General features: G+C 37.4%; 1 protein-coding gene across 1 annotated transcript in view; it reads left to right on the forward strand.

Annotated features, from left to right (window-relative positions):
• Positions 1–14,731, forward strand: part of TPR (translocated promoter region, nuclear basket protein) — a 60,740-nt gene that overhangs the window by 45,552 nt on the left and 457 nt on the right. The window contains exons 43-50 of the mRNA XM_054587643.1: positions 4,168–4,349; positions 5,411–5,479; positions 5,591–5,685; positions 7,806–7,912; positions 9,149–9,244; positions 9,381–9,537; positions 11,429–11,547; positions 14,308–14,403. Coding sequence (XP_054443618.1) covers positions 4,168–4,349; positions 5,411–5,479; positions 5,591–5,685; positions 7,806–7,912; positions 9,149–9,244; positions 9,381–9,537; positions 11,429–11,547; positions 14,308–14,403 — 921 coding nt within the window. The remainder of the gene's footprint in view (positions 1–4,167; positions 4,350–5,410; positions 5,480–5,590; positions 5,686–7,805; positions 7,913–9,148; positions 9,245–9,380; positions 9,538–11,428; positions 11,548–14,307; positions 14,404–14,731) is intronic.

Below are 14,731 nucleotides of genomic sequence, written 5' to 3' on the forward strand. Positions count from 1 at the left end.
TTCATTTGGGAAGGTATACCCCAAATGGGAAACACATTTTCTAATGATTTCTTTACCACTGTAAGGGCATCCACCTTGTGGCAGGAGAATGCTTCAACTTGTTCAGAACACATACATACAAAAAGAAGAACATACTGATAACAAATTAAGTGGCAGTTGAATGAAGTCTAGCTTAAATGTTCCCTGGTGAGTGAAGGTGTGCAGAAACCAAAAACGTGCCAACAAGCCAAGGTGTCAAGCGGCCATCCTGGGTTTCCCGTAGCCCCAAGATTCATTTAATTTTGATCACAAACTTCTTATGTCAGGATATCTCAGACTTCAAATACATATCTGGAACATTTATAACATGCCCAAATACAACAAAAAGAAGGCTCAGTGTTATTTTTACTTGACAGTGCTTCCCGTGTAATTTCAATAAACTGAAATAAGCCTAATTTAATATTTCTCTTTTGTAAGAAGAGAAAACAAATCTTTTGAGATGCTTCAGGGGCCCTTTGGAATACATCAGTTATTCTCAGATCATGGCTATTTACAAGTTAAATTTGGGGGAGTTCGTCAAAATACATCAAAAAACTTGGACATTTGACTAGGATTATAAATAATTATGACGTGATACTTAATTATACATGTAAAGAAAACCACGCAGGCAGCCCTGGCAGCCTGGGCACCACCATGCCGAGCCCTGCAGACTGTAGCGGAGCCGCGGCTGAAACGGCAACTGCCCTTGTTCGCTGTTTCTTTAGGAAAACATACTATAACTTTCAAGCTACGCGAATTTGCTTTTGAAGATAACCTATTCTTAGTGCCCACAATATGAAAATACGTACATTTTTTCTTTGTCATAAAGGTGTATGTCTTTCTTTGGAGCCGCCTTCAAATTCCCCATAAGTTCCAGAAATCTTGGGAAAAGAAAAAATACCCACAAATTTACATAGCAAAACTTCAGTTCTTACTATTCAGGAGATTCCATTTTCTTAAGTAATCAAGTACCTGATTAAAACAGTATAACACAAAATTATTTTGGTAAAGGACAGAATCTTTGCTTTCCAGGCAGAAAACTTTTTCATAATATAGTAGACCAATAGTCCTTTTTAGCAGAGAGAAAACCTAACTCTAATCTTGTATCAGTGTATTTTTATGTTAAATTCACTTACTTGACTAACTTTCTCAGGATTCTAATTTGTAATGACTTAGATATTCAGCAAATATCCATCATTTAATTTAACTAACAAAATTTTAAAGTTCCAAGTTCCCAGAAATTCAGAAAACCAATTTAAGCACACTTACACAATATAATTATTGTCGAAGTGTTAACCTAAAAAAAACCTTTTAATCCTACTTACATTTATTTAATTTACTTGCTCCTAACAGTTAAATTTAGGTTACTTATGAAAATTTTATCATACCAAATTACTTTTCTTGCTGACAGATCTTGCAACAGAGATAACATGACCTTATTGACTAATAAACCAAGATAGAATAAAAGCATTATTTAATGCTTATGATTCTAAAGATATGCCTATTTAACAAAACCAACTTAAAACCAGCTTTAATATCAAATATTTTCCAAGATCACATGATTCTGAAAAGCATTGGGTTAGTCTTATATTTTTTGAGAGTTCTCGTATAAACACTTGTTTGTTGAAGCCAATTTAATACAAATAGCAATACCATTCAGGGTAGAAATATCCTATATCTATAGACAGATCTGATAGCTTTCATTTTAAAACGCTAGTAGCTTTTATGGCCCAGTGTTTCAGGTACAGTGAAAAACTCAGAGGTAAAGCGGGATCCTTCAAGGGTGTCCCTTAATGTGGACTGGTCAACAAACAGACAACAGAAAGTGGAGCGTGAATGCGCGCAATAAAGTCAGAAAGCTCAGGAGGTAAAGAGGGTGGCTGGAGGACACCTGAATTAAAACTGGTAGTTTCACCCAGAGGAAGACGGCGCCAGGATCAAGCCTGATGCAAACACCAGCTGCCGGGGCTGGAGATGAAGATGGGGGAGAGGACAAAGCCACAGGTGCACTATTACTCCCTAACCTCCAGGGCAATGAGCAGAGTACACACAGAGTAAGATCAACACACAAACCAGATAATAAATTGAGTGCTCTCCTAACCAAATCTCAGGTAAACAAGGCAAGTTACAAATTTCAAATTCAAGTGCCCAAACAAATGCAAATGAACTGGTTCAAAAATCAGGTAAAAATCCTACAATGATTCCCCTTTCCAACAGGGTACCTCAAATCAAAGCAGTTTGGCCTCTCCAAGGGAAAAGAGAAGGGAGCTCCCAGTTTACATACAGGGTGACTGACCCTACTTCCAGATTGAGCCCATTGGCTCACAGGCACAGCAAGCACACTTAATACGGCCTGTCAAAACAACAGCAAATGGGTAGAGCCCAACCACCCTGATCTGACTCTCAGAGGGATGCCCCCCAAAAAATTGAAAATAAAATGCTTCGTTCCGAGGGAAAGCCATGTAATGAGAAACGATTCTTGACTGCACTTACTCCCGAAATGGAGCAACGTACCCGAAATAAAACCAACCATAGACTGAAATCCAAAGCGTTTTCTTAATTCCAAGTGACCTGTGTGCCAAGGGTGGCCAGCACCTGCCGGGGAAAGCTCCCTCCGAGCCCCTAAGGCAAACCGCCCTGGTGGTGCTTCAGGGCTCGCAGAGGGAAACCCCAGCCAGGGCTGGCCTTCCAAGAGCACCCGTTCCTGGCTGGCTTGCCGGATTGTTACTGAAGCTGAAGTTGGTGTGCCCAACGCTTCAAAAGGCCACTCAAAACATTGGAGTTTGGAGTAAGGAAAGGTTTATCAATCAAGAAGACACCAACCAAGAGGATGGAGAGCTAATGGTATCTCATATTTATCTTATTCACTGAACTAGGTTAAGGGCTACTAAGGGGCTGGGGGAAACAGTGCTGGTGGGGCATGTTTTAACTGGGGGGCCTTGGAGCTTGGACATTTATGGCACTGGGGCATCAACACCAAAGCTTCCTGGGCAACACATCTTGGCATCTGAAAAGGTGCTGGTGTTCAAGTTTGGTTATGTCCTGATCCTTTCATTTGGTGGGGGGAGGAGACAAGACTTTGGTTCCAGGTATAGCTGGAGGACAAAGGTCTCTGCACATAATTCTGTGCATGACCTGTGGTTTCAGTCTGTTGTCTCATTAGAATGGGACCATTCTGAGCTGATGGTGTGGTCGCATCTGTAGGTATTATCTCTAAAAGTTAAGAGATACATTTTTCCTAGATACAAAGCATGTAACAGATGCTCACTGAATACTTGATAGATTCTTTTCTCCTTTTTTTCTTTCTTTTTTTTTTTTTAAGTCAAGCAAAAATAGGCCTGGCAGTCTAGGCAAGATTAAGTTAGTGGATAGATTATATATGTTGCCAGTAATTATAAAAATGCTTTTCCTGAGCATGTATATTTGTACTGAATTCTCACAATAAGCTGCTCAGGTTTAAGTACCAGGGTAGAATCTGAGAAACAGAAGCAGAAACAAGCCAAGTAACTTAGCCAAGGTCACAAAGCTATCAATTGTTAGAGGTAGAATCTGATTGTAGACCTCAGACTCTCAAACTGCTAAATTCTGTGATGTCCTACTCCACTTTTAAAGTAGGAAACAGCTGCTGTTGATTCTGCAATGTATGTGGAAGACCCAGACATCTAAAGAACCATTAAATTCAAAATTTAGGAAAACCAAAATATAAGAGTGTCATTATAAGGCTTTTTTCCCAATCTCCTTCATATTGTTTGAGTGATATGATAACCATCATGGTCTGACCTTTAGGCAGTTTGTTCACCTTAATAATGTGAACCAATATTTATTAAATATTTCTTTTATCACATGTTAGGCTAAGTGCTTGTATGTCTATTATTCAATACGTTCAGAAAAAACCTTTGTTATAGGTTACATTTTTTTCCATTAACCAATCAAAGATGTAGACTCAAAAAGGTTCAGGGACTTGCCTAAATTTAGCCACACTGACAGCCACATACCCCTTATCTCTAGGTCTGCCACACCTTACCACTTTCCTCCTGAAAACATGAGTGAGGTAAACATTCTTAGTGGCAACATTTATACTTCTAGGGATTGTCCAAGTTATTCTGTGGTAAATTCAATAGTTCAAAAGAAGTTTCTCTGTTTTTATAGGTGAAGGAAATACAGGTACTGCAGAGTCATCTTTTTCCCAGGAGATTTCTAGAGAACAGCCATCATCAGCATCTGAAAGACAGACCCCTCGAGCACCGCAGTCACCAAGACGTCCACCACACCCCCTGCCCCCAAGACTGACCATTCATGCCCCTCCTCAAGAGTTGGGACCACCAGTTCAGGTACTAAAAGTACTGGTCCTTCTGAAAAATGAACTTTTAAAATTTCTTGACTTTTCTCCCTTTCTATTAGATGATATTATTATTATTATTTTACAGATTAAGTAAACGCTTTAATGTTTTGTCATTTTTTATAAAAACTTTTTTAACTGAAATGATTCTCTGATTTCTTCTCAAAAAGGCTGGGCTGACTAAAAGTTGTATATAAGCTGAAATGATTATAGTCATGACACATAAAAGTGGTCACTTTCTACAGGTTACAAAAGGAAAAAGATTTTCTTGGATTTCAATTAATGTAAAATGTATTTAAGCAGCTGACCATCTGTTTTGAAGGTTTCTTTATCTAAGGTGCACATATTGGTTTTAAAAAAAGGTTGTGTTCTGTTTAACAAAATATTTTTCTCTCATTTTTTTGTAATCACACATGTTAATTTCTATTTTTAAAATTAATGAAAATGTGCATGACCATGTTGCAGCCTTTGGACATCTCTTCATCAGAAGCTCTTGCAGAAATAGGAGGAAAAGTACAAAGGCTCTTACTAATACTCTGTCTTCAGTTTTAACCCATTAAGTAGTGTAGCTTGTGCTAAACTACCACTGGTGAAGAAAACTGCATTATGTGAAAATGTAAAGTCTTAAAGGATTGTGTGTGGATCCTGCAAAACATACCAAATTAATTAGTTTAGAATTGTCTAAATTGAGAAACAGTTTATTTGTAGTTAGTACTGCTATTTGAACTCCAAAGGAAAATTAAGCCATAAGATACAAAAGCATACTTACTAATTAAATAGTTTAATTAAAAAGAAATAAGATATGATCAAAGATTGGTTTAAAATATTGGTTAATATTTTGTCTTATTGGTTAATGAAATATTTATCTGCTGGTTGATATTATAGTCTGTATAATTAAAAAGTTGTCACTGTTTAAAACTGATTTCTTTAGTTCAAGGTTAGTAGCAGGAACATTTTGTTTGTTTTATTACCAGTGTAATAAACTATATCTGTTGTTGTTTAGTGTTTGTTTCATTGTCTAATTTCTTAAATGTAATTCCTTTCTTGATGCAGAGAATTCAGATGACGCGGAGGCAGTCTGTAGGACGTGGGCTTCAGCTGACTCCAGGAATTGGTAGCATGGTAAGTACCTACCACCATGTGAAATCAATTTATTCATTCCGTAAGTATTTGTGTAGTTAAATGTAATTTCCTGTCATCCTGTTTAGTTCCTGTTTTCTATTTTTGTTTTAGCAGCAGCATTTTTTTGATGATGAAGACAGAACAGTTCCAAGTACCCCAACTCTTGTGGTGCCACATCGTACTGATGGGTTTGCTGAAGCAATTCAGTAAGTTAATGAAAGAGAATCATTTTGAGACTGATCAAATTCTTCCTGTTTTCTTGTTAATTTATTTACATTTGATTGATTCATTACTGAGTTGAGTTCTACTCTACTGTGTACTGTTTTGGGGGGTTTGGTTAGGAGAGTTGAGGGTGTAGTTTGGGGGAAATTATAGCAAGGTGAATGGAATACAGTTGCTTCCTTCAGGAATTTGAAATTTAGAGTCAATGCAACAAAGATTAAAAACATGGACTTCAGAGTCAGAGTACCTGGGTTTGAAACTTAGCTGTAGCAAATTACCTAGATTCTGTTCCTGAGTACCCTCACTTTATTTATGGGAATAATGATACACTAGTTCCTACCTTATAACTTGTGAGAATTAAATAAATTAATTTATGTTAACATGTTTAGAATTTTACCTTGGCACATAGTAAAATGCTTTGTAGATATTGGTGAAGGTGATAGTAATGACAGTGATCATGGTGGATAGTAGTATTAATGAAAGCTAAGCATATGAACAAATAACTATAATAATCTGGAAGAGAAGCAATAAACAATAGGCTTTATTAACACAAGTGAAGAAGTGATTTATTCCAACATTAGGAGGAAAGAATCTGAGAGGACTTAATGGGGACAAGAGTTATGCAAAAGAATACCTAATACTTACTGAGCATTTTCATGAATCAGTTTATTTGCTCTTCATAGGTAGGATAGTAGACACTGCTGTTGTTGTTGCTCTTTTATAGATAAAGAAGCACAGAGATGTTAATGAATTTGCCAGAGGTCACACAGCCAGGAAGTGGCATTTTGGGGTTTCAAACCAATCAGCCTGGCTCCAGAACCTATGTTGTGTTGTGTTCTACCACTCCACTTAAAGGATAAAACATATACGAAAATATGACAGTTAATGGTGACTGAAGATCAGAATTTAAAAGTTCCCACAAATCGGGAAAGATTAATTGCTCTATAGTATGTGGTAACACATGATATCAGAACTAGTTTTAAACTCGCTCAGTTAACTGTAACTCACCTCAGTTAACAGTTTGCAAACCAATCCGTGTCAGCCCCGCTTTTCTGAAAGTCAGCCAGTCAGAAACAGTCACTCCAGTAAACAGCTTCTGAGTGCTGGCCAATCAACAGGATTCTGGCATCGCTCAGAAGAATGCAAGATTTTTCCATACAAGAATAACAGTCTGGAGATAAGTTTTAATCCACCTGAAAGAGAATGTCCTTAGCTAAAGTAGTAGTGTTGAAATGGAAAAGAAAATATTCAAGAGTTACAGAGGTACACTCATAAACATTAGCAGCTGGCTAGCTAATGAAGGATGAGGGAGAGGTGGGGTTTGCATGTATTTGGTGATAAACTGTTCTGATGTGATTTTTATTTCCACATTTATAAATATTTTAAAAGTTGATATATAAATAATTCCTATGTTGATTTATGGGAAAAGCTATAATATATTTACTACTTACTGAACACTTAGTATTCAGAAATATTTCTTGAACCAGTACATATACATAGATACTACCAGCTATTTTAAAGTTTCTAGAAGGAATGAAACATATTTTCTGTTGGTTCGATACTCTTCTGATGTTAAAGAACGAAATAATGCTGTCTTATATCCTGGATTGCAGGCAGGAAGGTGGGTGATAGAGTTATTAGGGCAGGGGGAAAACAAGTTTCTAGTCATCGTAGATTTTTTCATGATGTTGGGAGTCATCTTGTGAACTCTTCCAGATAAAAAATGGGCTAGAGAGGCAACCTAATTTATCTATAACTGAACAGTGAAAACTGAGGCAAAGTTTTGTTTCATGACTTCATTCTGACTTTATTACGGTCCATTTTGCATCTGTGTCACTTTCAAGATATCTACATAGAGATTTCTAGCATACTCAAGAAATGTGAGACATGTATATATCATATGTAGTGTGAATTTATTCATATTGTTACCAAAACCTTTGACCGCTAATATTTTGAAAATGTTTGTATAAGAATTCCTTTATCAACTTAATTTTCAATCTATTTCCTCCCCATTTTGTCTGTGTTCATTCTTTCCATATTCTTTATATCATTGTGTTTTAAATGGGGTAACTTTAAACTTCATCTTAAATTAATTTTTGTCTAGTTCCCCACAGGTCGCTGGTGTTCCTAGATTCCGGTTTGGGCCACCTGAAGATATGCCACAAACAAGTTCTAGTCACTCTGATCTTGGCCAACTGGCTTCTCAAGGAGGTAAATAGCTAAAGAAAAGCTTATATCTCTTGGGTTTGCATGTATTTGGTAATAAACTGTTCTGATGTGATTTTTATTTCCACATTTATAAATATTTCAAAAGTTGATATATAAATAATTCCTATGCTGATTTATGGGAAAAGCTATAATATATTTACTACTTACTGAACACTGTATTACATTTAAACCTTAGTCTTTTCAACAAAGTTCTTAGTTCTCTGAACATGAAGACTAGCTTTTACATTTGTATTTCTTCTGGAGCTTAGTATAGCACTATACATGTACTTAGTATTCAGAAATATTTCTTGAACCGGTACATATACATAGATACTACCAGCTATTTTAAAGTTTTTAGAAGGAATGCAACATATTTTCTGTTGGTTCGATACTTAACATTTCTAATTAAATGCATAAAACTAGTTAGATATTTTCCATTAACATTAAAAATGAGAAAAATAAAATGTTAAACATATGTGGAATAAAATGACCCCTGAATTAAGTAATAGTAGTAGGTTATTTGAACATGAATTATGCTCTTTCTGGAATTAATTACCTTTTTATCTTCATTTGGTACTCGTATAGCCCACTGTATTTCCGGGGAGCTGTTACAGCATTTTATAAATGAATAGGGAATGCACCCTACTTTAATAAGCCCCAAACAAAAGATTAACCTGTAGCCCTCATATAATTCATGTAGTGCATCTTTGTCCCGGAGAGCTTAGGGTGTTATAACACTGCATGCCTCTGCCAGTTTGAAATTGTGAGCTGACTTCATATAAATTCAAATTTCTGGACTTGGAAGTCAACCTTAAGCTTATTTAAAATACCACCACTTACTAGCTTTTTAACTTGGGAAAGTTAATTAACCTTCTTGAAATTCAGAGTTGGTTGGTTGGTTTGTTTTAGCAAAAAGGGACTAATACCTTGCAGCTTTGGTGATAGGTAGATTCTAACATAGTACCTAGTTCATAGTTGGGTACTCAATAAAGTTAGCTTGTATGAAACTGTAAGAGCAGCATTTTAGCTGTTTTTTTAAGGGTACTTATATTAGTGTTATGGAGCTTGGTGTTTAAATTGTATTTTCATTTTTAAGGGATTGATATTTGCTTGATGATCTCATTGTGAATCTTAACAGAGTTGTGTGTCTCTGCTGATTATTTTGTTTCTTTCAGATACCTTGCATATTTACACTTTTGTGTTCTTTCAGTCATCATTAATATTCATAATTGTCTTTAGGTTTAGGAATGTATGAAACACCCCTCTTCCTAGCTCATGAGGAAGAGTCAGGTGGCCGAAGTGTCCCCACCACTCCTCTGCAAGTAGCAGCTCCAGGTAGGCATCAAAGGCAGATTAGTGGATTTTGTGTTTTATTGGTAAAACGGAAACTTGTGAGGCATCTGTTGGCTAAAAGTTAGGTAAACCACAAAGTTAAAGTGTTCATTGCTGTTCTGGTCTTTTCATTTTGAAGTGAGCGTATTTACTGAGAGTGCCACCTCTGACGCTTCAGAGCACGCCTCTCAGTCTGTCCCAATGGTGACAACATCGACTGGCGCTTTATCCACAACCAATGAAACAGCAGCAGGCGATGATGGCGATGAAGTGTTTGTGGAGGCAGAATCTGAAGGGTAAATGTTTGCTTTGTAATTTTTGCTTATTTTAGACTTGCCAGACTTTTGCATTTGTTTTCCTTTAGCCAGGAGACAATCTGTTGAGCAGTATTTTCAATAGCATCCTATTACTAAAGTAAACTGAGCCATATATTTTGAAAGACTGGTTTTTGCATATAATAATATTTTGGGACTTGGAGATTGTTATTACAGAAGACAGATGTTAGCTCCCTGAAAATTGTGAGGTATATTTATTCTAGAACAAAATATTTCTTTAAAATCACTGGTATCCTTCCATTAATGTAACTGCTTGAACTTTTCCCCAAGAAAGAAGTCTTTCTGTGAGAATTAGGACTATTAGGAAATGACTCAACTTTCCATTTAGTAGCAGGCTTTCAAGTGAACCTCATTCACCCTTTATTTATGTGCATTTAGAACTTCTTCCATACTAGAAATTATCTAGTAGTTTTCAAGGCCTGACTACATTTATGACATGCACTATAAACAGTTTAACAGAAGAAGTATTTCATGACAAATCATCTAGATTTTTTTAAGTCAAGTAGAGTAATTTACTGGAAAGAACTAGCAGACAATGATACTGGAGATGTTTAACTTTGAAGATGGAAACTAATTCTTTATAAATAAAATAAAAAGTTGCCCTGGCTGGTGTGGCTCAGTGGATTGAGCGCTGGGCTGTGAATCAAAGGGTCACGGGTTCAGTTCCCAGCGTGGGGCACATGCCTGTGTTGCTGGCCGGGTCCCCAGCAGGGGGTGTGTGAGGTGCAGCCACACATTGATTCTCTCCCTCTCTTTCTCCCCCTCTTCCCCTCTCTGAAAATAAGTGAATAAATTCATTTAAGAAAAAGAAAAAAATAAAATAAAAAGTACTACTTCCTGGTCAGAAGCAAAGCTAGCAGTAGAACCCAGATTTCCTTGGTAGAGCTCAAAGATTTTGTTTAGCAATATTTTCTTAGCGTGATTATAGGCCAGTTCTAGTTCATGGGGGGAAAGCAGGTCTGTGATGATGCTCTAACACAGTGCTCCTTAATTGGGGACATTGGGGTGGTTATAGACCCTGCTGAGAAGACTAGCTGCCGTTAATTCCATACCATGTATGCAGGTCACTTCGTGTATGTCATTTTTGACCCACACAATATTCTGCAAGGTGTCGTGTCCATTTTACAAATGAGAAATCTCAGAGTCAGAGCATGTCCCACTGATTGCTGACTTCAGCCCCATGGCCTCTGTGCTCTGCACCTGACCAGCAGTGCTCCACATCAGCCAGAGTCACGAGAGAGATCCTGCCAGAACAGTGTTCCTGATAACTACACTAATGTTCACAGATGATACAAACTGGAACAGATTTGAGTTGGTCTTGTCCTCTTATCGCCCTCATTTGCCTTTTGATGCACTTTCTGGAATATGAGAGAGAGGGAGTCACTGCCATTGCGCCAGAGACTCTACCCACAGCCTGTCTCATCTGCACTAGAGCCCCCGCTGAGTTAGTGCTCTGTTATTATTTGTTGCCACTGTTGGGAATTATTTTAGTACTGTACTTTCCTAGGAAGTTGTTTTGAGATTTATCAAAATCTGGATAATATATCTCCTGTGAAAGTTAAGAATGTAAACATCCCTTGTCAAAGAGAAAAAATACGTAACAAAAAAGAGGGTGGGAGGGATTTGGCCTGTGTGCTGGGACAGCGAGGAAGGGGGAAGAAGCATCTTGAGCTCTCTTTCCTCTGCCCCTTTAAAAAAATATATATGCTACCAGTTTCAGAGCTTGCAGTTTTGGGTTGAAAAGAGAGCTCAGCGTAAGTGATAAACTGTATCGGAAAGAATCTGGAAACAACAGGATGCACTCTAGGATTAGTTTTGTGTTTTCTAATGAATTTTTGTTTTCCTTTCTTAGCATTAGTTCAGAAGCAGGCCTAGAAATTGATAGCCAGCAGGAGGAAGAGCCAGTTCAGGCACCTGATGAGTCAGACCTTCCTTCCACCAGCCAGGACCCTCCTTCCAGCTCTTCTGCAGGTCAGTTCCTGCTCTTGACCACAGCGCAGCTTTGCACACCAAACCGGTTTGCAGCAGACACTTTTATTAGTAACAATTCAGCAGTCTTTTTTTCCTGAAGTTTAAATTGCTTTATTTAAAAGGGAAATTTTATTTTATTACAGGGAATTTGGTTTATGTTAAAGGGAATTGGTTGTGTCATGTTAACAATGCTAAGGGGGCTCTGGGGCACGGGTTACTGGGGGGAGGCTAAGGAGCAGTGCCCCAGGCTTCCTTCCTGCCCCTGTTTAAACCAGAGCAGCTCCGTCTTGGATTGTTTTACATAGTAGCATTCTACTCATGTACACTCGGATACAGAGAGATGAGAGGTGTGGGTTGGGCGGGGGAGGGGTCTTTAAAAAGTTGAGACTTACTGATGGAAACAGTTTTAAAGTGTGGCTTTTCACATTTTTGAAGTTAACTTTGAAAAAGGTTATTTTGCCTTTTTTTGAGAATAAAACGATTTGTGCAGCAGTGCTTTTTAAAAATAACATTTGTTGAGCACTTACTATGTATCAGGCAATATGCTAAGCTCCTTACATATATTTACTCATTCAGTTCTCACATCAGGCTGATGTGGTAAGCACTCATCCTCATCTTATAATCATGGGAACTGAGACACTGACAGGCTGAGTGCAGGCTCACAAAGTTTGGCTCCAGAGGCTCCAGGCTTAACATACTATACGAGCTTCCCTGTCCCAAAATTTTTAGGTAGGGAGTTACTTTGTTTTTAAAGAAATATAGTACTCAGTCTTCCACTCTGATTATTTTCATTGAATTGTTTATAGCCGTCATTCTCAAACTCTGCCAATTTTTAAAAGAGATGCTCAGTTGTTAACATTTTTCAATCAGGGAACATTGCCATCTCGAGATCTCGTCTCCCTCAACATCAACCTGTTAGCCAACATTTCTAGTTTCCAATCTCATATCCACCTTTTAACAGCTAGTAACTTTAAATCACTGCACATTTCATTATGAAACATGGACTTTTATAACATCTTGCAGCCAAGATTAGAAATAATGTATATAAATTATATAACTCAATACTTCACACATAGTAAGGCTCAAAAATTATAACTATCATATGTATTAATAATACAGTTAGTGCCCTGGCCAGGTGGCTCAGCTAGTTGGAGCATCATCCCGTACATCAACAGGTTATGGGTTCGATTCCCAGTCATGGCACATAGCTAGGTTGTAGGTTCCATCCCCATTCAGGGCATATACGGGAGGCAACAGATTGATGTTTCTCTCATTGATAATCTGTCCATCTCTCTTTCTCTGTCTATCTGTCTCTCTCTCTTTCCTTCCTTCTCTCTCCCTCTTCCCTCGTCCTCCTCCTCTCGCTCTCTTCTTCCCACTGTCAAATCAATGAAATTTTTTTTTAAACTTATCCTTGGATGAGGATTAAAAAAATAATAACAGCCCTGGCTGATGTGGTTCAGTGGATTGAGCACTGGCCTGCAAACCAAAAGGTCACTAGTTTCATTCCATCAAGGCATAACCCTGGGTTGCGGGCCAGGTACCCATTTGGGGGCATGCAAGAGACAACCGATTGGTGTTTTTCTCGCACATCAATGTTTCTCTCCCTCGCTTTCTCCCTCCCTTCCCCTCTGAAAATAAATGAAATATTTTTTTAAATAAATAAAATAATACAATATTAATGAAGTTCTGTGCCCCCAGTTATATTCTGACATTCCACGAGAATTGTCTTTTTTCAACAGAATTGGAACTAGTTATATCTTACTAGAACTTGCATGAAAAAATATTGGTCTTGATCCCTTTTACAGTATAATATGAAATTAGGATCTCTCTAAATTTACTTAATAATATAAAACACTAAACTTTCCCATCTGAGCAGTTACTCATTTGGTAAACAAATATTTGGTACCTACCATGTGCCAGGCAATTTCACAGAAAGCACTACTAAGAAAGTGACCTTTAAGTGAAGACCTGAGAGAGTGCGAGAAGGAAGCTCTGCAGTCATTTGGGGGAAGAGTGTTCTAAGATGAGACAAGTAGCAGATGCAGAGTCCATGAGGCAGGAGTGTGACTTGTTCAAGATCAGCAAGGAAGCCAGTGTGGCTAGACTGTAGTAAGCACAGAGAGAGACTAGCACGTAGTAGAAGGGGTGGGGGGATAAATCCAGTAGATCCTATAATTTCTTTGACTTTCATAGAGGAAGCAGTGTCTGTTTGGCTGCTGTGTAGAGGAGAGACTAAAACGAGTAATGAGACAGAAACAAGGAGAAAATTTGAAGGATATTGAAGTAATTCAAAGTAATGATGTTTTAGACAGAATTGTAGAGTTAAGGTTGTGAAAGGAGGTCAGATTTGGGATATATATTTAAATTTGAGGTGGCAGAATTTCTGATGATTGAGTTTGGGCATCTGTAAAGGAGAAGACTCAAACGTGGCTTGCAGTATATTGTGATGGGCTCTTTGTTTCCTATTTTTGTTTTCCATTGTATTCCTCAGCTTCTGCTCAGTGTGTGATACATGGATATAGGCACCAAGTAAATATTAAATTAGTTGAGTGAATGAATGAAAAAAGTCAAGAACTTATTTTTTCAAACAAAATGTTTTTTTATCCTTTTTGTTTGTTAAAAAGTCCTACTTAAAAACTTTTAAATACTGAAAACAAAGTGGACTCCTGCATTTTATCCCTGCATTCAATTTTTGTCATTATAACTGCTTTTTGTTTTTTGACTTGCTTTCTTGTATCTTAATGTTTTTCATCTTAGATACTAGCAGTAGTCAGCCAAAGCCTTTCAGACGAGTGAGACTTCAGACAACATTAAGGCAAGGTGTCCGTGGTCGTCAGTTTAACAGACAGAGAGGTAAATTTCTAACATATTGACTACATGATGTGGGATGCTAATAAATGGAACAACTTTTCTAATCCTTAAGCTTCCAATTTGTATCTCATTTTTTTTCAATGTTCCAAGGATTGATTAAATAATTATGCATTGAGTATATGATGTTCCCTAATCTGTAAACTTCTTGTAGACAGATACAGTATACCATAGGTGTGTAATGAATATATGCTTCTATTTATTCATTTATTCCTTGAATTCAAAGTAATATTTGGAAAAGCTGAAGTGTTTTTGTGTTATGTATTCATTTGGTACATCTCTGCCTATTTTAGTGTATATAACAGAATAAAGT

Source organism: Pteronotus mesoamericanus, unplaced genomic scaffold (assembly GCF_021234165.1).
Source record: "Pteronotus mesoamericanus isolate MK-2021 breed Mesoamerican mustached bat unplaced genomic scaffold, CSHL_Meso_final scaffold_1186, whole genome shotgun sequence".
NCBI lineage: Eukaryota > Metazoa > Chordata > Mammalia > Chiroptera > Mormoopidae > Pteronotus > Pteronotus mesoamericanus.